General features: G+C 51.6%; 8 protein-coding genes across 11 annotated transcripts; 4 read left to right on the top strand and 4 right to left on the bottom strand.

Moving 5' to 3' along the window:
- Positions 1-8: 8 nt before the first annotated feature.
- PPTG_12074 (hypothetical protein) lies at positions 9-5,907 on the bottom strand. Of its 4 annotated transcripts, XM_008908273.1 has the most exons (5): positions 4,352-5,907; positions 4,107-4,291; positions 3,924-4,031; positions 3,183-3,851; positions 9-3,082 (listed from the first exon to the last, which is right to left on the bottom strand). In XM_008908273.1, exons 1-4 carry the CDS (start codon positions 5,838-5,840, stop codon positions 3,186-3,188), a joined length of 2,448 nt encoding a protein of 815 aa, XP_008906521.1. In that variant the 5' UTR covers positions 5,841-5,907; the 3' UTR covers positions 9-3,082; positions 3,183-3,185. The 4 variants fall into 4 exon arrangements, with proteins under 4 accessions (XP_008906521.1, XP_008906520.1, XP_008906523.1 ...); XM_008908272.1 differs by having other exon boundaries at positions 9-3,851; XM_008908275.1 differs by having other exon boundaries at positions 3,183-4,031.
- Positions 179-3,136, top strand: PPTG_12073 (hypothetical protein; the record flags this gene model as incomplete). Its single annotated transcript, XM_008908276.1, has 1 exon — positions 179-3,136. One exon carries the CDS (start codon positions 179-181, stop codon positions 3,134-3,136), a length of 2,958 nt encoding a protein of 985 aa, XP_008906524.1.
- On the bottom strand, positions 5,905-6,510 carry PPTG_23077 (hypothetical protein; the record flags this gene model as incomplete). Its single annotated transcript, XM_008908277.1, has 1 exon — positions 5,905-6,510. The coding sequence occupies one exon, from the start codon at positions 6,508-6,510 to the stop codon at positions 6,046-6,048; it is 465 nt and encodes a 154-aa protein (XP_008906525.1). The 3' UTR covers positions 5,905-6,045.
- PPTG_12075 (hypothetical protein) lies at positions 6,060-15,501 on the top strand. The gene is made up of 2 exons (XM_008908278.1): positions 6,060-6,777; positions 6,855-15,501. The coding sequence occupies exons 1-2, from the start codon at positions 6,509-6,511 to the stop codon at positions 15,325-15,327; spliced, it is 8,742 nt and encodes a 2,913-aa protein (XP_008906526.1). The 5' UTR covers positions 6,060-6,508; the 3' UTR covers positions 15,328-15,501.
- A 305-nt stretch (positions 15,502-15,806) lies between these two features.
- PPTG_23078 (hypothetical protein) lies at positions 15,807-17,051 on the top strand (the record flags this gene model as incomplete). Its single annotated transcript, XM_008908279.1, has 3 exons — positions 15,807-15,873; positions 16,303-16,326; positions 16,822-17,051. The coding sequence occupies 3 exons, from the start codon at positions 15,807-15,809 to the stop codon at positions 17,049-17,051; spliced, it is 321 nt and encodes a 106-aa protein (XP_008906527.1).
- Positions 17,052-17,239: 188 nt separating this feature from the next.
- PPTG_12076 (hypothetical protein) lies at positions 17,240-18,236 on the top strand. Its single transcript, XM_008908280.1, has one exon. The coding sequence runs from the start codon at positions 17,732-17,734 to the stop codon at positions 18,068-18,070; it is 339 nt and encodes a 112-aa protein (XP_008906528.1). The 5' UTR covers positions 17,240-17,731; the 3' UTR covers positions 18,071-18,236.
- A 1,063-nt stretch (positions 18,237-19,299) lies between these two features.
- PPTG_12077 (hypothetical protein) lies at positions 19,300-20,916 on the bottom strand (the record flags this gene model as incomplete). The annotated part of the gene is made up of 4 exons (XM_008908281.1): positions 19,300-19,489; positions 19,609-19,700; positions 19,815-20,488; positions 20,565-20,916. The coding sequence occupies 4 exons, from the start codon at positions 20,914-20,916 to the stop codon at positions 19,300-19,302; spliced, it is 1,308 nt and encodes a 435-aa protein (XP_008906529.1).
- Positions 20,917-21,547: 631 nt separating this feature from the next.
- On the bottom strand, positions 21,548-23,174 carry PPTG_12078 (hypothetical protein; the record flags this gene model as incomplete). Its single annotated transcript, XM_008908282.1, has 4 exons — positions 21,548-21,843; positions 21,968-22,011; positions 22,099-22,706; positions 22,818-23,174. 4 exons carry the CDS (start codon positions 23,172-23,174, stop codon positions 21,548-21,550), a joined length of 1,305 nt encoding a protein of 434 aa, XP_008906530.1.
- Between the last annotated feature and the right edge of the window lie 112 nt (positions 23,175-23,286).

Raw genomic sequence — 23,286 nt, forward strand, 5'->3', positions numbered from 1 at the left:
CTCCCAGACCCAACTACATGATTGCATATATTCATATTCACATGGAAAACAAGTTGATTTGTTCTGATTGAAAGTGCTTCATACTCATACTCGTCTAGCAATTGTGACTTCACTTTAGATACATCAGTGCCATTGCGATTGGACAAAACTTGGCTTCTCAATTCGATCTTCTCACATCATGGGGCATCGCGTGCTCGCGGCGCTGCTTGTGCTGCATGCTGCTGCGCTCTATTTGTTCACTACAGGCTTCTTTCTCACCCGCTTCGAAGTGTCGGATCTCAGCAGTTGCCAAGCGTCTCCATCAGATATCAACGCTGTGCCAACGCACCTCCGTGGCGGTCATGAAGAAGACCTTCCCAGCTCCGACGACGGTGCGTCCGAAGGTTGCTGGATGCCTCGACGCTTCCGCCGCGTTGTTTTCGTGGTGATTGACGCGCTGCGATTCGACTTTGCAGCCACCGGTTCAAGCGCTCAACAGTCGTCGTTTTATAGCGATCGACTACCGATTCTTAATGAAACTTTGATCAGTGAACCGGAGCATGCGTTGCTGCTGAAGTTTGTGGCCGACCCACCCACGATGACCATGCAACGATTAAAGGGCTTAACTACTGGATCGCTGCCGACTTTCTTGGATATTAAGGACAATATGGCAGCTAGCAGTCAGATTGTGGAGGACAATTTGCTGCGTCAACTGCGTGCTCAGCAACGCGGCGTGGTGTTCATGGGAGATGACACGTGGGACTCGCTGTACGCTCGGGAGTTCACGAGGAAATTTGCTTTCGACTCGTTCAATGTCAAGGATTTGCACTCGGTGGATCGTGGAGTGACGAAGCACCTATTTCCTGAGCTGCAGAAGCCGGACTGGGACTTGTTGATCGCGCACTTCTTAGGAGTCGATCATGTCGGACATACACATGGACCCAGCTCTGTCTTTATGGCTGAAAAACTGGATGAGATGAATGGTGTTTTAAAGAAGTTGTTGCAGACGCTGAAAGAAATGCCTGATGGGGATGACGTGCTGTTGGCTGTGCTGGGAGACCACGGCATGTCGGCTGACGGTAACCATGGTGGCGCTAGTGATGAGGAGACTGGTGCCGCGTTGTTCCTATACAGCAAGGCAGCACTTGTTGCTACTGGAAGGGAAGATGATAGCGAAGACGCAAAGGAGATGAAGAAATATGCTGAGAGAATACTTGACAGTTCACGAGAAGTGCCGCAAGTGGACTTAGTTCCCACACTAGCGCTGCTAAGCGGTTTACCTATTCCGTTTGGTAACCTGGGGAGTGTGATTCCGTCGCTGTTTTTCGTACCTCCAACATCAACTGAGAGGGGCGGAAGCAGCGCGTTATCCGCGTTCCAGTCGCTGAATCGGGCTCTACGACTAAACCTTGATCAGGTGCGGCGTTATCTTTTCAGATACTCGTCCGCTTCCAAGCTGCCTGAGCGAGCGTACGATCAGCTCGAGCGAATCTTTGTGGATATCAAGCGTATTGAAGACCAACTTGAACAGGTACAAGAAGGTGACACATTCTCGAAGGCAGACCTTCCGCTGTTGTTGCGACTCCACGAAGACTTGGCTAAGCAACAGCACCATTATCTGCGCGAAGCGTTGTCATTGGGACGCTCCATTTGGACACAATTTGACTTGTGCAGCATGGGCTGGGGGATGGTGCTTCTCGCGTGGTCGTTCTTTATCGGCGCTACATCCACTAGACTTGTAAGTGCTTCAGGTGAAGGCAACTCATGGAGCCCTCCGCTAAGCGTTGTCGTGCTTGTCGGAGGCTTGCTCTTCTTTTGTCCAGCAGGTATAAATCTACCACTCCTCCCCGCAGCTCCACTTTCGCGAGGACTGGTAGCAGCTTCTTGTGCCGGTCTGATTGACATGACTTGGTACCTTTTGGCTCGAAGACAAATCAGAGCTACCAGGAGTATTCGCAGTCCAGCAACAAGTGGAAGAACACTGTTTTCTTCTGTTTCAGCGGCGGGGGTGGTAGCTGCTCTTATTGTGATACTTCATGCGTTAGCTCTGCTCTCCAACAGCTACATCGTAGCCGAGGGCAACGTTATGCAATTCCTGTCGGCGACGACTGGGTTCTTCTTGCTCACATGTGCGCAGCGCTTAACTGATCACCGAAGTGCTGCCACGGGTGCTGCGCTAGCTTTCATTTTTGCAACACGACTGAGCAGCGCACTGGAACCACCCAATATTATCAAGGCGACTGCGACGTTGGGAAGAACTTTTGCTCCGTTGACTGCGATAGCAGTACTCGCTGTTGGATCTTCCGTTCAAACGGTCAAGTACACCGGACACAAGCTGTCCCTGATGAGCCGACTAATCCTCGTATCGTCGACGGCGAGCTATTTGGTGTGCGCGATCTTTTGGGCTGCTTCGCCCATACAAGTGTCCTTCTGGAGGATGTGGCTACCGCGCATCGTTTACTTGATCTTCCTGGGAACGCTGGTTTGTCTTCTGGTGCGCGTACTTCGACAACCAAAGTACCAAAGTGGCAACGAACTCTCAAGGCATGAACATCTTCTCTTGCTCTGGCAGCTCGTTCCAGCGTTTATGTTAGTGCTTGGGCCTACATCACCGCTGTCAGTGCTGTGTCTCGTGGCACAATGTCTGAGCTTCTCGTTTATTGTCACGTGTTGCCGATCCGCTTCTCCGACAACATTCGGAGACATCACGCCCTGGGTGTTGCTCTGGGCATCATGTTCCTACCAAGCGTTCTTCACAAGTGGACACGCCAACACATTCACGAGTTTGCAGAACGCAGCGGGCTTTGTGGGGTTCGACACCTTCAATTTCTACATCGCGGGAGCTTTGCTTGGTCTCAATACTTTCGGTTGCTTCGCGTTGGCTGTACTGGCGCTGCCTTGGCTAAACTGGAGGCAGCACCAACCCCAGTCGAGTGGAGTCAATACGCTTCTCGCATTCCCGGCCTATTTCTCGCTTAACGCATTAGTGTCAACACTATTTGTCGCGCTACAGCGAAGGCATCTGATGGTTTGGGCCATCTTCGCCCCCAAGTTCATCTTCGACGGAGTAGTGTTGCTGGTCACAGAGTCTCTGCTGCTTCTACTGCTTGCACCGTTTTCAAATCAGGAGTCGATCAAGTCGCATAGATTAGAGTAAGTAAGTTGGAAAGCATCTTACATTAAAACATTTCTCGGGCCCCTACCTTTCACCGCATGGTCGTAGTCATAGCGTGCACAATGGCATCATTCAACTCATCGCTGTGCGCTTCATCATTTCTTCCCAACTCACTGGTAGGCACTGCAACTTCGCGAATACCGTTGCACGATACCATGACACATTCACGCATGGAACTTGGATCGGTAGCGACTGGTTCCTCGATGTAAAATCCTTCAGTGATCGTCTCCCACGGTGGCGGTGCCAGTGGGATGCTGCTTGGAATGGTGACCCCTTCGTTAGCACAAAGCCTAACCAGCTTCTTGAACGAAGTCTCTCGCACGTTGCAGCTTGAGCATAGTAAGCACGAGTATACCACCAACGCATCGTTAGCTTCTGTCCGAGCCGGGTATTTGGGAGTGAGTAGTGAAAGAGCTCCACAGTTTGCACAGTTGCAAATTGTGATGTGGCCCTTGTACTGCTGGTATAAACGAGCAACCAGTGGCGTCAACAGCGTCTCCAGCGATGTAACTGTGTCGAATTGGTAGGCAGCATCAGCCACACTGGATGACCCTCGAGCTCGCAACTTCATGGTAATAATTTTGGCACGGCTAGAGTGCATTGAAGCGCCAACAGCGACGACATCCCGAAGATATCGGGTAATGATTATCGGATCCTTGTCGTCACTGACAGTAAATCGTTCGATCAATTCTCGAGACTGCAGATATTACACGATAGCATGCTCAGAGTAGCAATAAAGTATGATGATGCCTCTTGAGAAACCACATACCTTAATTTCTACGTTTGCTGGGACACCATCGATCCCGAAGTGGAGATCAAGCTCAGCAGCCTCTTTTGCACTCAACAGTACTCGAATGCTGATGCTTCGTCCAGGTTTCTGTAATGCGCACAATAATAAGTTCGCAGTTGTGAGAACAAGATAGCATGTGAACAAGTACGGATATTGCTGTACCTGAGGGCTGGATATCTGCGTTTGAGAGGTGGAGCGAGCGACAAGGGCGTCCAGATTGTCAACATCATTTCCTTCCCGTGCAAGCAGCTCTTCCTCCTCGAAGTCGCGCATAAAGTCACTTGCCGTATATTTGCGACTGCGTTTTCGAGTCGATCCCGTGTTGGAGTCATCACTGTCCTCCTCCTCTAATTGCAGTACAAACTTTGAGCATAAAACCACAGTTAATGCTCGCTAGAATGACGTACCACTGGTTGTAAGTTGGTCGTCACTTTGCCTCCTTTCCTTCGTGACAATAACATCCCGCTGCGTTCTAAAGTAGTCGTCTACTGTTAGAATTGGCGGCCTCGTACTCTGCGAGCCTTGGTTGTTCACTGATGTCTTTGCTGCATTTCCTCCGCTCTCTGTGCTGTTTCCACCAGTATTATCCACATTATTGCACTTGGTCGGTAGTGTGGACGGTGGATTTTGTATTTCGACAAAATGAGCAGGAACAGAGTGAGCTTGAGGCAATGGCGGGTATCCCAACACAAGCTTGGGGCTCATCATGGCAATGCCACTCTGGACACGAACTCTGGGGTACACAGGAGTACCCATCGACTGCCCCCAGATGCTGCTTTCCATGCCATTACGCTCTTTCACGTCATCCAGCATCATCAGCATACGACGGTTTTTCATGCTGCTCACCTCCGCGTCACTCCAGCGCTTCCCGTCCAATTCTATTGGCTCCCCCAAGTAGAACAACACTTCTCGTCGGTAGTCTGGCCGCCGTGCAATCGGGTTGAACTCCATTTTAACGTAGGTGAGCCGCGGTAAACTCGTCAGCAGCTCCACTTCCGTGAAATCGTCAATCAAATTGTGCGAGACATCCAGTCGCTCCAGCGCTGTAAGCGTCTCCAGTCCCTTCAGCGACGATATCCGATTGACTGCGAGATCCAGCTCTCTCAAAGACCGTAGCGACTGAATCGGTGGTACGTGATGTAGCTGGTTGTGACACAAATTCAGTACTTGAAGCGACCTCGTGGTCAGATTAGTCTCCACCTTCTCGATCTTGTTCCAGCCCAAATCCAGCGTCTTCGCGGCTTTCAGCAGGTTCACCGACTCATCCAGCACGTACAACTCACAGCAGTTCATCTGCAGCTTCTGCAGTTTCCTCCACGGCTTCTGTTCCTCCTTCTTCGGTGCCAGCAACTGCCTCAGCGTCGCCACCTCAGTATGTTCAATATGCAGCTCCTTCAACTGGTTTGCAAAGTAGTGAACGTTCTGCAGGCCCCTGGTCTCTGTGTTGAGCACCTCAATGACTCGCAAAAACGGGAAGATCTCCACCTCAATAGGGTTTGTGTGCGCTTCCTCGGTCTGTGACTGATGCAGTCGCAGTCTCTGCACCTCCCGCAGGATCGTGGACAGCTTAAGCACTTGGATGTGGGCGCTAGACTTAACTTTAAGCTGCAGCTGCGGCTGGATGGTCCAGGCCTGTATGACGCGCGTCTCGGCGTCGCGCTTAGGCACGAGGGTGTCATTCAAGCGGAAGGCCAAGCGGTCTACCTGCGCGGCGCTAAGAACGAGGAATTGCTGGCCTAAGGACGTCGCGTGCTGCTGTAGCGTCTCCTCCAGCGTCTTGAGAAAGGTCTCCTCACCCAGAGAATCGTCCACGTAGATTCCCAGGTCGACAGAGGCAGGAGCGGGGCGATCGGAGACACCCCTGCCAAGTAGTGCCCTCACTTCAAGGCGATCCATCCCCAGTTGCAATTGCAATGTGTCGTGATTTTCGACGCAAAGCCGATGGATGTGACATGAAATGGGTTGAAGCAGAATTGGTGAAATATCATTTTTCACAGATTTAAGCCGGTGTAAATGGTGAAATGCCTGTATAATCCTGCTAAAACCTTCGTAAATTACGTTTATCACACAAATTAAAACAAAAACCGGTATAAAAACCTCTTCAATATTGCCGTGCCGGTATTTGCCCCGCGCAAAAATCTTGCTCGAAGAAGGAAACCCAAAGCGAGTCCCCAGCCACCCCGCCCTCCGCCCTCTTCCCGACGCGTAAACGCGCCACGAGAGGACAGCACAAGGGGGAAAGGGAGAACTCCCCTAGAGGAAGGACGGCAGGCGACGACGGCCAGCGGCGGCGGAAGAGGAAAGGCGTCGGACGCAGTAGCAGCAGTAGCAGGAAGAAGTCCAAGGCTTGTCGCAACTTAATCGCTCGTAGTCGAAGTAGTAGCGACAGCAGCAGCAACTCGAGTGGTGGCTGCAGCAACTTACACAGCGACAGTAGCAGTAGCAGTTCGGGGCTGGGCGACCGCAGCCTCGCGACCGCCTGCACGATACCCGGTCCACCGAGCGCCAGCCAAAGCCCCTCGACTAGCAGCGGCGGGCAGGAGAAGAAGCTGCACGTGCGTTCCATGGATCGAGCGCCCGCCCAGGACAAGGACAGTCAAAAGCGACGTAAAAAGAGCCAGGAGAGCACAAGCGGCCACGCAACAGACATGGAGGAAGAGGAGCTCGAGCTCTTCCACGTGGTGCAGGAAGATCTGCGCCACAAGTCTACAGTGGGCTGGCAGAACGCCGTCAAGGTGCTTAACTCGGCCTATCAGCATATCGATCGGCCCGAAAGCCAGGCCTTCCTGGACGACGCCTTCCAGAAGATCATCAGCATCATGCTGGACCAGCAGTATGTGTTGCCCTTAGCGTGTATCCGGTTGCTGCTCTTCTCTAACCTTTGTATGTGTCGCTTTATTGCTACTGCAGTGCCAGCAAGATCGGATCTTTCGAAAAGTCGTGCGTGACGCAGTGTTTGTCACTCGCAGTGCCGCTGGTGATCGCGCAGATGAAGGCGGGCAAGTATTTCCAGACACTGCTAGTGTTGACCATGATCTTCAGCAAGAAAAAGACTTTCTACAAGGACTTGCGCACCTCGGCGATGATTGGCAGCTATTGGAACAAGGTGCCCGGGTCGCCTGAAGTGCGAGCGCAGTGCATCGAAGCGTTCTGCGAGATGAAAGGATTCCACTTACTGTTGAGCACATTGGAGCTGCTGATGCAGAACCACCGCGAGGGAGACGAACTCGAGGCGGCGATGGACAGTGAGGATATTCGTATCTTGCTGCAAGCGTTGCTGGAGTTCCGAACATCTGTCCCGGAGACCATCTGCACTAAGATCTCGGTGCTGATCATGACGTACTTCACCAAGATATCGGACTCAGTGCTGAAGAAGGAGTCGAGCGACGCTGTGGGCACCGTGATCGGCATCATTCGGAGGCTGGTGGATGCTGGTATTGTGCCGTCCGAGGCTATCAATGCGCTGTGGCTTGACATTACAGAGAGATACGTGGAGTCCACTTCCCTGCCTCTGCGACTCTTTGGCTTGGAGCAAATCAACCAGATCGTGAATTGTGCCCGAGCATCGCGAGCATTCCCGCCTCGATACTTTGTGCGAAATGCCGGCACTGCTGCCGTTAACGGTGTGTACACGTTGAAGGCCAACTCGACGTCGGCAACTTATGTATTCAAACAGCAAGAAACGGGTCAAGTGTTTACGCTCTTCTGTTGCACGATGAAAAGCGGTTTGAAGTGGTGGTTTATCTCGGAGGCTGACAAGATGCAGCCTGGATCGGACCAAGATATTGATTACTACCAGCACCAGTCGCAGTACGAAGAATACCTGCCCCCTACGCACAACTGGATCCCCACCGGAAAGGGAGAGGCTCCAGCCCCCGAACTTATCGCAGAAAGCGTTCAGGAGAATGGCGATGAAGACCGCACCCGACTGGACTACATCTTGAGTGCTTGGGTGGTGGAGAAGAAGATTCTCGAGGAGATTTTTGGTGACCGAATCCACCGTGAGATTGTGTCGCGCAGTGCGTTGCTGGTCAAGTTTTTGGCGGAGTCCAACAAGTTGGATACGCACTCTATTGACGTGATTTGGCAGTCATGTATCCAGAAAGATCAGACGCTGGTGCACGAAATCCACAATTTACTGATCGCCACGGTGCCATTTTTGTCGAACGAGCTGCTATTGCATCTGGTGGAAAGCATCCATGCCTCGTTATTGCAAAACCTGGAAAAGAACGAGCCTTTCCCGGAGTTGATTTCGTTCTTACAGCGGCTGGCGACCAACTCGCCGAGCTTTCTTATGGAGCGCAATGTGAACGTCACGACGGCGATCTTGCAGCTGCTCTGGTCGATTCAAATGCACTGCAGTATCGCCAACATTCGACTTAGCAGGAGTTTGCGCGATTTCTTCCAAGAAGGGCTGCGTAGCGAATACGGTGAGCCGCTCCGAAAGGCGTTCTTAAGCGAATGCATTGAGGGAATCAAGAAGTCTTGCTCGCTATCAAGCTCGGTGCCAGATTCTGCTCCATCTCCGACATCAACATTGATCCCCCCGGCGCCTAGCAGCAGCAGCTCAGTTACGTCATCTACTTCAGCAGAGTTATCGAGCAAGAACTCGACGGCTTCTAAATCGTTGGAGCTGCTTAAGTTCCTGATCGACTCGTATCGAGTTGATCAGGCGCTTGTGGTAGAATCGCTCAATTCAGAGCACGGGTTAGTGAGCTTGCTATTTGACGAGCTGGCGACTTTCGTGGCACGGAGCACGGATAAACAGTCTCCAAGCTATCGCACGGCTATCGGTCATCGCTTAGAATTGATTCACTATATTCACGTCAAGTCACCAAAGCTGGAACTCTCGATCCCACAGATTGAACGACTGTGGCAAGTACTCTCGTCGTCACCTGCTGAGCGCGAGTTCTGCTTGATATTTTTCAACCAGACAAGCATGCGGAGCGGAGCAGCACCTGGTGCTAGCACTGTCGGTGGGTCGATTAGCTCGGCCTTCAACTTGGATGTATGCTTCTACGTCTTCAAGGAGCTCCTGTGCAAGCAAACTGATTTCCGAACGCTAGGATGCATGGGCTACAAGTGCTTTAACACCTACTTCGTGGGTCTAAACGCTCAACACAAATTGATGCAACAAACCGAAGAATCGTTGGAAACGGGCACGCTGAATCTACTGGGAATGGATGCTCTGTGGCGTATCGCGTTTGAAGCTCCTCTTGAAGTTGCCGAGATGGCTACACGTGAGTTGCTTCGGGTTTATGAGCGATCGTCAAATGAGATCACTCACATTGGTGAAAGCGAATCAGATGAGAGCGTGAAGGATTTCTTGGCGCGTGTATTTAAACAGCTGTCCACAGTGGAAGACAGCACACCAGACTCACTGAAGCTAGTGCAGCAGTGCTCAAGTCTGTTGGCAGGACTGGTGTCAAGTGCTCGCAAGAAGCAGAATTTTGTTCCGCATGGCCTAAGCGGTCGCGGCGCGTACTTTACCATTAAGGTGATCGCGCAGCGAATCCCTTCGTCCAATACAAGCGGGGCGGGAGTTTCGGCGACTGCAGCCTCAAACCACGATAATGCAGTGCGAACAATGCAGGCATCAGCATACTCGAACCAGACGTTGTGGCAGTTCCGCAAGCAGATCGAGAAGTTAGTGGGTCATCCTATGCAGCAGACGAAAATCCTCTCGTCAGGATCGGCGATCACGGGCGATCAAAAGACACTGGCGGACTTGCAGATCACGGAGTCCAGTGAGTTGCGCGTGCTGATGTTCAACTCGGTTGTGCAGCGTTCTAGTTCCAGTGTGATGGACCAGGATCAAGTGATGACTTCGACAGGCAAGGACTCACCGGCTTCTCCTTCGTCTTCGTCGATAAAGCATCACCCAGGCTTAGTGATTGCTCGAGATGCCTCGTACTTCGGGATCATGTTCCGCGTACTCGACATCGTGGAGGGCCATCCTGTCCACGAGTTGCTGTGGGCCTTTTTGAAGCAAATCCCTACTAGTGAAGAACTTCTGAATCGTGTTTCCAACATTGGCGCGACTGAGACGAGTGACGGAGATGTTAATATGAGCTCCCCCTCGAACGACATGGGCAATGGAGGAAGCAAGCCTGATTGGTCGTCGTTGCTGAAGGGAATCTCGTCTCATCAAGCTATTTACACGCTACAAATTATGGACGCGCTGCTGCTACCGTCAGATGCCGCGAAGGCACCATTTGCACAGACGTACCTTCAGCGATTCATTTCTGGAGGTGGTTTCCATGAAGTGCTCTCTTATTTTATTAACGCCAACTTCCACGAGAGTTCCTTCAATGAGGGTGCTGCGGTGGCTCTCCGTATCCTGAAGTTTTGCTTATTCGACTCGGGCCACGATAATGGGCTATATTCGGCTACTGCAAACGGAGAAGTCCCGGCTGAGGTATTTTCCTTGAGCGATTCGCAGACTGGATCAGGCGAGAATGCGGAGACGCCGAGAGCAAAAATTATTGTGGAGCAAAGTCGCTATGATCAGTTGGTGCTGAAGATCGCAGAGCTCGTTGTGTCTGAATTCACGCGCATCGAGGAGAAAAGCCCTGCAAAGAAGACGGCGTATCGTATCTTGATCGACGCCGTGAAGACCGTGGAATCGATCGTGTCCATTGCGAACGATGCTGCGGCCAAGTACATTAAGGCGCTGGAGCCTCGCGCTATCATTGTGAATATTTTTACCAAGTTTGAATCGGAGCAAGTGCGGGACCAGTGGCTCTCATCATTGGAGTCCGTTTGCAAAGCGTCCGACGCAGCAGCCGAGGTCGTCTTTGAGGAATCCATCCAATCTGTCGATCGTATCGAAAGTGTGAGTGCGCCGTGTGACCAGTACACGCGCATGCTGTGCTCGTTGGCACGTCTTGAGGGTGGCAAGTCGTCTTCCTACTGTCAAAAGCTTGCCCAAGCTGTAGTGGCAAAGCTGCGTCGCGGGTTTTCGAGCAAATTCCTGGCCTGTAACGAGCGTTCGGGCGAAGTCCTAATTGGGTTCCTGGAGTTCTTGCGTGAAGTGCTAGTGGTACATGCCGATGTACGAGTCGGAATCGCCCGCGATATCGTAGACGTCGTTTACGAGGAGTGTTTATTCACGCTGCCATCTGAAGATCGCCGTCGCTGTCCGTTGTGCGTGTCACTGGAGACGCGACGTCCTGCGTTCAAGCTGCTTGCGAGTGCGATCTCTTCAGATGCCAGTATCTTGCATGACTTGCATGGTCGCCTGACCAAGTTGTTCACGCGGAGTGACGCGCTGCGGTTCAAGTGGGGCCAAGAGAACAACATTGAAACGCGTGGTAACGGTGAGCACGTCGGACTCAAGAACCAAGGCTGCTCGTGCTACATGAATTCCTTTTTGCAGCAGTTGTTCATGCACCCTACATTGCGCCAAGGATTATTAGGTGCCAAGGTGGCACCTCGCCCCACTCCTCAGGAGCCCACGAAAGCAGAGGCAGAGAAGTTTCCAGAGCGCTTGGTAGGCTGTCGTGTGGCGCTGGAGTGTTTGGGCGGCCGAGTCTACGAAGCAAATGTCATTGGATACGACGATCTGACAGGGCAGCATACGATGCGATACGACAATGGCGGCGAGGCGACCTTCATGTTGGCAGAGGGAAGGCCAGGGAATGAGAATGGTCGCTATGTGATTTTGCAACCGGAGTTGACGGGCACTGACGCGACGTTGGAGGTTCTTCGTCAGCTTCAGCGCACGTTCTGCTATCTGCGTGACAGTGAGATGCGCTACTTCAACCCGAAGGCGTTTGTGGACTCGTGTACTTGTCTGAATCTCGAGTTTTCGGTGTATCAGCAGAACGATGCGACTGAGTTTTGTGATAAACTGTTGGATCGTCTCGAGACGGGTCTGAAGACGACACCACAAGGCACACGGTGTCTGCAGGACGTGATGGGCGGGAAACTTATTTCTCAAAAGCTTCCGAAGGATTGTGGACACCGATACGAACGTGAAGAGCCATTTATTCGCTTAGAATTGCAGATCCGTGGGAAGGAAAGCATCGAGGAATCGCTTTCTGCGTTCGTTGAAGGGGAACTCATGGACGGCGACAACAAGGTCGAATGTGAACTATGTGCTACGAAGAAGGCAGCTGTGCGGCGAACGTGCTTCGGTTCGCTTCCGAACTTGCTGATTCTTCACTTGAAGCGCTTCGATTTGGACTACACGACCTTCGAGACGGTCAAGTTGAACAATCGGTGCTCGTTCCCTATGCGTCTGAGCATGAAACCATACACCAAGGCGGGCATCGAAGAGCAGGAAGCACACTCTAACTTGCAACAAGAGCGTGAAGATACGTCGGCTGACGAAGACATGGCGTCTGATGACTCAAGTGACTCAGACGAATTTATGGCTGACGTGAATGGTGACACGCCTGCGATCCCAACTTCCTCAGCGTCACCTAGATCAAGCATTAAGCTCACGTCCCCACGGAGTGTTAGCAAGAGCGACGGCGAGGACAGAAACAACACCAAGTCGGATCCTAACTACGAATACCGACTGAAGGGTATTCTGGTGCACTCTGGAGTCGCCCAAGGGGGACACTACTATTCCTTCATCTACGACCACATGTCTGAGAAGTGGTTCAAGTATGACGACGAGGATGTGACGCCGTTTGACCCAGCCAACATTGAGGCTGAGTGCTTTGGAGGAGTGCAGCGACGCTCGTGGCACGGTTCGAACAATTCTATGGAGATGGAAGTCTTCAGCAACGCGCTTATGCTATTTTATGAAAAGGTTATCCCCGTCGAGCCTGAGGCGACACCAGCCACTGACTCTGAAGCGTCTACGCTAGTTGCTGCTGCTCCGGATGAAGAGCGCTGCGAGTACGAAGCGGAAGTGTGGAAGTCCAACGAGATATTCCTGCAAAACTCATACCTGTTCGATGTGGAGTTCCACGAGTTCTTACGCGAGATGGTACAGTCCCAATACATTAAAGACACCCCCGTCTCAGCGGAAGATGACGTACCCATGACTCTCTCGCCATCACCAGAGTCAAACGACGTGACAGCTCCACCGGCTGCACCGGTGGCGCTAGCTGTTCCTGCAGTGGCAGCCGACGAAGAAATTCAAATGACGCTAACGGAAATCGGCGTCGAGTTCGTGCTGAGTGTATTGCTGCATTCGCGTGAAAAGCATGGGATCGCGCGGTGGATCACGGTGCTGGCGTCCAAGTTCACGCGATCCAAGGCTATCTGTGTCCGCTTCTTCTCGGCTCTATCGACGTCGAAGCGCATTCTCTGGTTGCGTGGATTGCTGTTCGAGTGCCCTGATTCGATTGCTCGTCAGTCCTTTGTTCACCTCGTTTCACGAGCACTTACAGCGTACGAGGTGCACCGGAAGGAAGAACAAACTACTCTGGATGAAGCGAAGGCAGAGGCAGCGGCTGCAGCTGATACAACTGTCACCCGTGCGTTTTTGGAGACCATCGCTACTTTCTTGGATCAGACCTCCATCATGCAGCAATCCCATTTGGAAGAATGTTTCATGCTGCTGCGCAATTGCGCGGAGATCAGTGCCACGGCGAGGACTCAGCTTCAACAACTTGAGATGATTGCACGCTTGATCAATTTTTTCCTATGTGATCGCGGCCCGAGCGCGCTAAAAGATGCCTTCCCGTCCTCGACATTGCAGCCGACGGCTTCACGGTACGCGTCCCCGGACTACCAGTACTTGCTGGAGGCTGTTATCGCGATTCTAGGTCTTCCAAGGCGTACAACCGAGCCCCTACTTACAGAAAGTAGCACGCAGTATCCGCACCGCACGGTTCTTTCGGAGAAGGCTGAGCAGGCTCTAACTGAAATCTTCGAGGACTACCAGACGCCGGGGGGCGCGGATGGCAACCCTGGCTTGGGTCTCGAAGAGCTCAAGAAGTTCTTCTCTGTGTCGTTAAGCAGTGCGACAACCAGTCCTGCTGTGGAGCAACAGGCTCGTCATTTGCTATCCAAGTACGGCACACCAGTCGACGACACTGCAAAGGACGAGTTGGAAGCAACTGCGTCACGTGTGGAGCTTGATGGATTCATGCTTTATTATACGGATATGGCAGCGTCGTCGACAAAGTCCGTGCTACAAGATCTACGCACATTCGGCTTCAGCGAGGACCTCCAGCGACACTCGATGTGTAGCGGAGACCTGCCCACCGGAGCTCAGGTACTTGAGGGGTTGAGTCCTCTGAGTCGTGGTGCGTTACTAAACGACGTGTTCTTCGACTCGGCGCTCGAGGAAGAAGCAGAGACGACGTGTGAACTATTGTTGCGGCTGAGTTTGGGAGACCACGAGACGTCCACGCGGTTGTTGCGTGCTCTTCTGCACTGCCTGCAGAGCACGGAGACTGGATGGAAGGGGCAGCCTGTGGTGGACGCCTGCGCGCTAGCAGTGCAGCGAGTGCTGGGCTATGAATGTGATTATCAGAAAGAACTCGTGGAGCTTGCACTGATTCACAGCGACTACGGCTTGCTCAGCTCCGCGCGCAGCCGAGAGAACCTGCGCTCACGTTACGTGAATACCGCGCACGTCCCTCTGTTTGTTTACCGACAATTGGTTCTAGTGTTGGAGCTGCGTGCGCGTGTACCGGCAGTCAGCGCTTGGCTAGCAGAGCATCGCAGCAAGTGGGAGTGGCTCTATGAATGGCTGCGTCTTGAGTCATTGCAGCCTAGTCTGGGTGGACGTCTTTCCCTACTGAGACGCGAACCAGCAAAGCTCGAGATGCTCTGGAGGTTGGGCGAGGCGCTGGGTATCCCGTACCAGGAGGAACAGCGGCGATACGTGGTTGAAGGCGCCGGATACGCTCCTGTCAACGGCGTGTATGTAAGCACGTCTCACGTCCACGACAACTGCTTGACTTACGCTTGTGTGAAGAGCGACATCGAGTACACGCTGTTCCGCTGCTGCATGCCCAGTAAGGCTCGTCGCTGGTACATTTCATACTCTCCTAACAAGAACCTGCTCGGAACGATGTCGGACGAAGATTTCTACTTTGTTCAGTCGCACATTGACGACGAGTCTCCACCGGTAGATGGTTGGAAGGTCTGGGTGAAGAACGAGAAGGCCAAACCGCCGGTGCCAACGGTGCGTCTCTACAGCTCGACGGTGGCGGCTCTAGATGGGGAAGGAGACGCTGCAGATGCGTCGGACGCTGTGGAAGGCTTTATGACTGGAGGCGGCTTCGATGACGGCTCGAGTGCCCCGACCGCGCCGTCGTCCGACATGGTCGTTGAGACTGTGGATGTAGACGCGGACGCAGAGACGGTGGAGTATGACGACAGCGAGGACGAAATCCGCGACAGTAACGAGCGATTCCGAGCCGTGCATTTGGATACACAGGAAGACGGCAGCAGCGCGGACGACTTCATGTAAGCGAACTCGAGGAGAGTAACATTATGTAGCCTTTTGCCACTCATCCCGGCTGCACGGCATAAACTCGAGTGCTGGGTGGGCCGGAGGGATTTCAGGTTGGCGAAGGGAGGTGCCTTTGTGCGGTGAAGATTGATAAAGAAAAACAAATTACCATTTTTACGTTGAAATCGCGGGTTGTTTCTGGCTTATCATGCAAGTAGTATTACCTGCATCGTTTCTTGCTGATCTGCAGCTCGGTAAAGTTTTTTTTTTATTCAAATGTGAACAAATTTTCTACGTGATGAAGCTTGAAGTTGCTGCATGCCAAGATCAGAGCCCTTCTCTGCGTTTCGATGAACGAACGAGCTCCTTCTCACAGGATGGCCTTGGCACGCGCTATCCATGTAGCTTTGCAGTTGAAGCAATAAACGCTTCACGGTTTACCACCTTTTACCATTTTTTGCCATCTTTTGGCTCATCATTTGGGGCGCCTCCTCTTCATGGCCATGTGCACGACGAAGCTGACCAACGGACGACCTGCGCGGAGCCTTGTCATGACACACGCAGGTTTTTGTCTCTCTCGTCCTCTTCAACTTTACCGAGTCCGTAACCGACCTCTACAAGCTCTTCGGCATCTGCTTTCCGAGATCGCGAGGATATATCTGTAGCCACTTGATCAAACGCACACATTGTGATCCAGATCTCCGTATCCGCTGGTCATCGCCTCTTGTGCCATTCATTCGAACAGGAATGACCTACGCATGAGCCACATGGCATCATGGACGCCAACAAGGAGGATACCGTCGAACAAATGTATGCTAGCTCATAACTACACCTAGGTAACCACCACGAAGCCAGCAACGCACCGTCATAGGAACCCGGATCTGTATGGGCAGATCACGGGCAAATTTTGAAAGGCTTTTGAGTTCCCATGAAAAATAGGCCATTATTTGTCAAAATTTGCCAATTGCTGAGTGAAACATGACTTTTACGCAGGATGGACGGACTTGGATCGGTTGGGTGGGTTGGCACCTTGGAAAAAAGTTCACGGGCAATCACCCTCGGCTTGCGTTACATCGGCCCGCCAGCACCATGGCGACTGGGTTTCGTCTCCACTGGTCGTGTCTCTGCTCGTCCTTCATGACACCAATGTGGCAGACAAGGCTAACCGATTGGGAAAACCAACCTTGAATCGTACATGAAACCAACACCGACATGATATAGGGAGCGCTTCACTCCAGCAGACACGAAAGAATGCGATGGGTAGGGTCACCACAGCAGGACTTGCAAACCCCATAAACCAAGGTGAAGGTGTCAATGTAGGCAATCAACAAATGAATCCGCTTGGACGCCCTCCAAACACATCGGCGGCAGGACAACCGCAGCGAAGCCACCCCTTGCGACCGCATGACATCCTCGAGATGGTACCTGCATTGTCTGCTTACAGCGTCAGCCCTGGGGCGTCGAGGCGGAGCCGCTGAAAAAAGTGTTCCCTCATCACGGGATCAAATTTAGAGATCGGACCAAGCCACTGGTGCTCGGCTTTTGCAAGCGCAGAAAATTTGCCACCAGAAAGTGCCACTCGCACGTCCGCCAAGTCCGTGCATCGGACCAAACAAGCCCAGCCCTGGAGCAAGAGCGGGCTCCGGCGCGGTGCAACCAGGACAGCCGACGCCCAGCTGGCTGCTCCGACCGGCTCCGCGGAATTTGTGCGGCGCCACGAACGTCGAACGCCCAGCAGTTGAAAGTTACAGATGAATCAAGCGTAGTCGCTCGCGTTGGTGTTTGTCTCGGGGTTATGCGGGTCTGGGAGCCCCGTCAAGTAATCGGCTTTTGTAGATTCAGCCCAACTTCACCCTAACTTGGAGATTTGGCTATGTCGGCAATGTTGTGATGTTGTACCTGAGCTCGTGCAACCGGACGATTTGCCACGTCTTTTAACGCCGGCGAAAAAAACGGCTGCGACTCCGAGTCACGCAGAGCGAGGCGCCGCTGGAGCTCCAGAGCTCCGGAGCCTCCGCTCGGCCAGTAGCACAACGCATTTCACTGCCATCGTCACAGGTCCCTGAGCCCCCAGAACTTCGTTGAAAACCAGCAGCTATCGCCCCAGAAGTCACTGGAAAGACACACTGCACCACCAAACAACGCAGTGAATCAAGCCTCACTTCGTGGAAAAGACCGACCCAGTTTCGTTCGCGCACATCAACAGCTCGCCACAGTTACAGCCACCGGTACTAAAGCGCCCAACACTCCTCCGCGTCCGTCCTCCCCATCTGCACTTTCGGATTCGCCTACTCTCACACAGACCGACTGAACTCTACCAAAGTCTTGTCTGCGCCGGTCAACCAAGCACCAACTCGAAACTTCCGCTGCAGTCTCGTCTCGACTGCAAGTAACACCAAGAAACCTCTACTCCTAGCAACCGATGGCGACTCAAATGGACCAGCTCCCGCAAGTGCCGCCCCCGGGCACCAGTCCGCGCTCCAGTAACTCGTGGAGTCGCTGCGACCAGGCTGTAGCTCGTATTGCCCCCATTGCCACCACCACGTGCCAGGTTTGCTCCAAGTGCATCGCAAAGGGCGAGTGGCAACTTGGACTCATGTTCATCCACGTTGAGGGCTTTATGCTCATGGAATGGTATCACCTGCAATGTTCCAAGTCGCTACAGGGCAGTGGCCTGAATGACGTTCTTCAGACCGTGCAGAGCGAGATGACACCGGCGCAGAAGAAAGAGTTCCAGCTGGCTTGCCAGAAGACAGCATGACTAGAAGATGTTATTCGATGTCGAGTGCCGTCCGAGTATCGTCACGTAGTCAAGTAGAACCCGTTTTGTCAATAAGCACAGTAGTAGACGCCTAGAGCGAAAAAGTAGATTGAAGAAACCAGTAAGAACATGCATCAAGCTAAATGTAAGTAGTATCAACGCATCGTACTTTATAAAATACTCTTGAATTCTTAGATCCTCACAACCGAGACACCCATTCCATCCTGGTGTTACCAGACCTCTGGTTTATCGTGGAAATATCGCCCTTTTACAACACAGATTCTGCGGTGGAGATCACCACGCCAAGCAGTCAATACTTTTAGGATACTTACCACTAGTATTGAATTCTAAGAAAAATACTTTTTCAGCAGGCGAGTAAAGTTACGCAAGGTTACAACACAGACAATACACACTACTTGCACAATCACACGGTCGAGTACATATAGAAAAGCACAACCTGAGTAGAGATTACCTAAAATCAATCATTATAAAAAAACTGCGTGAATATTTTTTATTTAAGTTGTATTAAATAAGATTATTCATTAAATTTTAAATGAGGTGCATGTTTTGATGAAATATTTACCTTTGGAAGATTAAAAATCAGCAGGAAATATTTTTTTGCACCCGGCAAGCTCGCTAGGCTGAGGAAGTATGAGCAGATTATCTTCTTCCTTGGCGAGCCGTCGGCTTTGGGGTGCTGTTCAGTGGAGTATTTCTGTCGACATGAAGTCTGAAGCGGTTAAAGTATTATTATAATATTGCAAGCTTGACGCCATTGGACAATAAAATTAAATGGATGATGTTGCAGGCCAGGATTATTTACATGGGTGTGTACACGTCTGAGGCCAGGATTAATCCTGGATGCTAAATCCCATCTTAAATGACTACCCATATGGGGAAGATACGAGAAGGTTTGTTGAGGACGCGGAAGATTCGTAATGTGTGGCTGTCCGTTGTCCAGGATTAATCCTGTCCGTTTACATGGATCAATCATGGAACTACACAATGGTTTGTAATGTTTGCAGCAATGTGCAGGGTTAATACTGTGATCATCCAAGATCCATGCCAAGATTCGGACTTTTGTCACTAGATGAATGGATCCTTGCCCTCAACTTTGCTAAAGCTGCTCGACCTTCTTCTAATGACGAAAATGTGAAATGTATTGTGATAAAACACGCATTCATTATGGTTAATCCTACCTACGGAGTCTACGAGTCCTTCTCATGCGTTTACTTCTCTGCACGTTGTGTAGGCGGAAGGTCATCGTCATCGCTGTCCCCGCCGGCAGCTGTAGAGGCACGCATCTTCTCCTCCGTGTCGTCGCTTGTCATAGTGTCTGCTGAAGTCGGTCTCTCCAGAGGAAGAAGGCATCCCGACAGCAGGTAGTAGAAGAGCTCGAAGCGGCGTTTTTTAGCGACGCTTCACTAATGTCCAGGTGCCGGCCAGTCAATACTTGGCGCACGAACATCCAGCAGACGTAAACTCAACAGCTATGCCCATCGAATTGGATGGGATTGTTCTGTGCGATCACGTCGTACTCGTGCAGCCCGCTTATCTTGAGATTTGTATCCACAGCTTTAGCGGTGTTGTTGTAAGCGGCTTGATTCATCGGGTCATAGTAAAAGATACGCTTCGCACCAACTTTAATCACCACACAACACCAGTGAAAGTTGTCGAAATTCAACGCCAGCATAACAGTATTCACCCCCCTCTTCGCAACTTGCTGTAGTACACGCTTTCATACAGCTTCTTCAATCGGCCGTTCTTTGGCGTTTCGCTTACGCCTCGTGGTAGCAACACATGGCAGAAATCCGGCAAAACGAGAGGAGCAGTAGTCGTTTGTAAGCCGCCAACACAACGCTAGTATGGCTGCGTCCGTCAGCCACATTGGTGGGACAGCTCTATATAGCATGGCGTAGCTGTATTCAGGTGCATCGGGGAGCCCAGGGATTCTCGTGTAAGGGTACGATGATAACACTTCAGCGGCTACTTGACGACTCTTATCGTGATACTGAGCCGGATGAGACGGAATTCCAACTTCAAGTAGCCACTTATGCATATCCAAGCCCATAGTCACCACTCGTTTCAAGTTTTCAACACGCTTAAAAGTCTCGATCTGCTGCCGAGAAAAGCTTCCAACGTCCTTAATAACCAGCGTTTCCACAGATTCGCTTTTCTTTTGAGTCGTTTCTTGGCTGGGTTGAGAGCTATCAACAGAAATGGCGTCCTCTTCCGAATTCGAGAGCGGAAGGAGCTTCAGGCACGTATCCAGTAGTTTCGTCAGGAGAAGGTAAAATGCGTCCTGTACCAGTACAGAATTTTTCATCGTTTGCAGCTTCGGTTTTATTGTCTCCGCGTCCCCGTACTTCACACTCACACCAGACAGACGCCTTTGTACCTCGCGGAAGTCCGGTTGTACTCTATCCAAAGTGTTCAAAACGGCAAGTAAGGTGACCTCACCTCCTTTATTCTGCCTTCCTCAGCAGCTTCGTACCTTTTTCTATCAGCTTTCTCTCCTTCAATAATTTTCTTTCTCGACGTCTTGGGCGCTCCCACTTTGGATTGAGACGAATAGATACATTACTCGATGCATCCGCAGGCTTGTCTTTAGTAGATTCATCTTTCGCGCTTCCAGTATTAGTGTCTTCCTCATCACTACTGTCAATACCAAACTCCGTCTTCACATCAGTGTCCGTGAATCGTCTCGACTGTGAAATACGCTCCAACCCCGACGCAGTTGTAGTTTCGTTCTCAATTGCCACCTTCTTCTGTCGAACATTTCTCCACTTGTTCATCACAAATTTAAGCATGTCCTCAAACTCTGCCTCATCCTCGATGTCAGCCATTTCGCTGGCAATCAAATGCGTGACGCGTACAGCCTCTCGATAGCGTTCTGAGCGAGTTCTTACTTTTTTTTTGACAGAACCAGGAGTTGAATCTGTGAATTTCTCGTAGGCAAATTGACGCACTTTCTTCAGTTCCTAGGTAGGGTTTGTCCATCTAAGTCATCATGTACAAATACAGGATTTGAAAAACAATGGTACATGAGAATGTTAGTCATGGAAGAATCCAGTACTAAGAAGTGGAAGTTTCCAGTACTTAACAATGCAAGCACAAACCTTTCGTCGATTCGACTCCATGGAATCACTGGACCACCCACATTGTGGTGTTTGCGGTACGCTACTGTATGGCGGCAGGGCAAACACGTCGAAGCAGCAAAATCACAGTCACAACTCCAGTCATCCACACGTAACTTACGCTCCTTGAAGAGTCCACCGATCAGAAAGACGCTTGTATCGTTCGAGTCCTGCTCGTACATGTAACGGGACGCCTTTGCAATTCCAACGATTTGATGCAGTTTGACATACTCATAGTCCCGTCCACACCTTCTTTGAGCCACCCAAAAAACTCTCCAAGCGGTTATTCGTGTGGTTGCCGAAATGTGGTAAAGAGACCCGTAGATAATAAACCCATCTTTCAGTGCTTGAGTGCCAATTTTTTTTCGAAATACTGGAAGAAATCATTCATACCGCAGTGTTCGCATATGCCCTTCAGAGATTCGTGCGCCTCGTTGTACTTCTCCTCGGATTCTGCATAGACGATCTTGTGCACCGCCGCATCAATCTGACTGGCGTCATCACCTGAAATTTTTCCAAACTCTGGCTTCGATCGCTTTTCATTCAGGTATTTGATCACGTGGAAGTGACAAATTAGGACGCGAGCTTCCGGAAAGTCAGACTCCAACACCTTAATCTCGTTTAAATCCTTGTCCACTACAATAACGCGCAGCGAATTACTCCGCATCGAATGAAATCTCTTGAAGTGGGAGATAGCCCTCCCCATGTGCCAGTCCGCCGTTAGCCTCAATTAGGGACTGCTGAACCACTGCCCCCTCACCGGACTCGCTCATCCCCATAAACGTAAGAAGCTGGTAGTTGTATCTAGAATAAAACATGGTAACATAAAGGATTACCTTGATAAATCATGTATACTTCCAGGATTTCACAAATCTTTGAGTGACGGCTTACCGATTCGTCTTGTGGCTGCAGTCCACGAGCAGAAGCTCACTAAACCGTGCATACACGCTCCTCATGTGACCAGAAGCCATTGAAATCACTCCTGTGTCTCCATAGTCTGTATCAGCAACAGACGCCAGGTTCTCCGGATCAGCTGCGGCAAAGAGGGCAATCTCTCTAGCAATCGCTTCATTATCATCCACCTTTGTCCCCGTAGAGGAATGCTCACGGACGAGATTGTCCACGTCAGCTTGAATGACGTTCTCGTCATGCTCCAATAAGTAGTCGTAGATTCGTGATCGTTTTGCGCCGGCTTCCTGCATCCCCTGAACTCGAGCACCGACCAGCGGATCAAAGACACCACGGGACGTGGGGTATGTCGCAAACGCCGCTGGGGATACTTGATGGTTGTGTGAGAAGATGCCATTCTTCACCTGTAGTTCCCCACGCGCCAAATTCCACTGTGCCACGAAACGAAAAGGACAGTTGGTAAGCCGGATGTGCTGGCGCGGCCGACTGCCCTCGCTGCGCGACTTGCGCTTCTTCCACCCGTGGGTGCAGATATAGGTGCGCTGGTACGAGTCGAAGCCCTCCGGCACCAGCTCATTTTCATCCGCACCCTACCTTGTTTTGGAGAGACGCGTGTTTCTTTCAGATCTGGACATTGTCTCCTTGACTGGAATGACCTGCATCGTGCGACGGCAATAGTCCACGAAGTACACCTACCACACATCCCAGTTGGCATGATACTTCACAGGTGGGTCCACAAACACTGTGGTAACATCACTGGTGCTTGCACTGCCACTATCTTCATCGAAAACATCCGCTTCTGAAGACCGCCCAGCCTCTACGTCTCCACAGCCTTCAACGTCCATTTGTTCGCCCACCTCTACATCGAACTGCCGGTCTCTAGGCCTGTCCGACAGGACGCTCTGGCTTTCACAGGTCTCCTCAGCGTTATCTCCATCTCCTATGGTGTCTTCGGCGTTATCTTCAGCGCTGCTTGCAGTATCTGCACCTCCAGACTCTGCAACAAGGTGCTGGGCCGCGCGCGCAGAGCGACCACGCGGAGGAGCTTCGTCATGCATGCGTTGCTGCGCAGGCGCGTCGCCGCTGGTCTCTGGAACTGGGGAAACGGGTTCCTTCGGTATCTTACCGGCGGGCGCCAGAATCAAAAATGAAACGCCAGAAATTTATAAA

This window comes from Phytophthora parasitica (assembly GCF_000247585.1).
Source record: "Phytophthora parasitica INRA-310 unplaced genomic scaffold supercont2.29, whole genome shotgun sequence".
Taxonomy (NCBI): domain Eukaryota; phylum Oomycota; class Peronosporomycetes; order Peronosporales; family Peronosporaceae; genus Phytophthora; species Phytophthora nicotianae.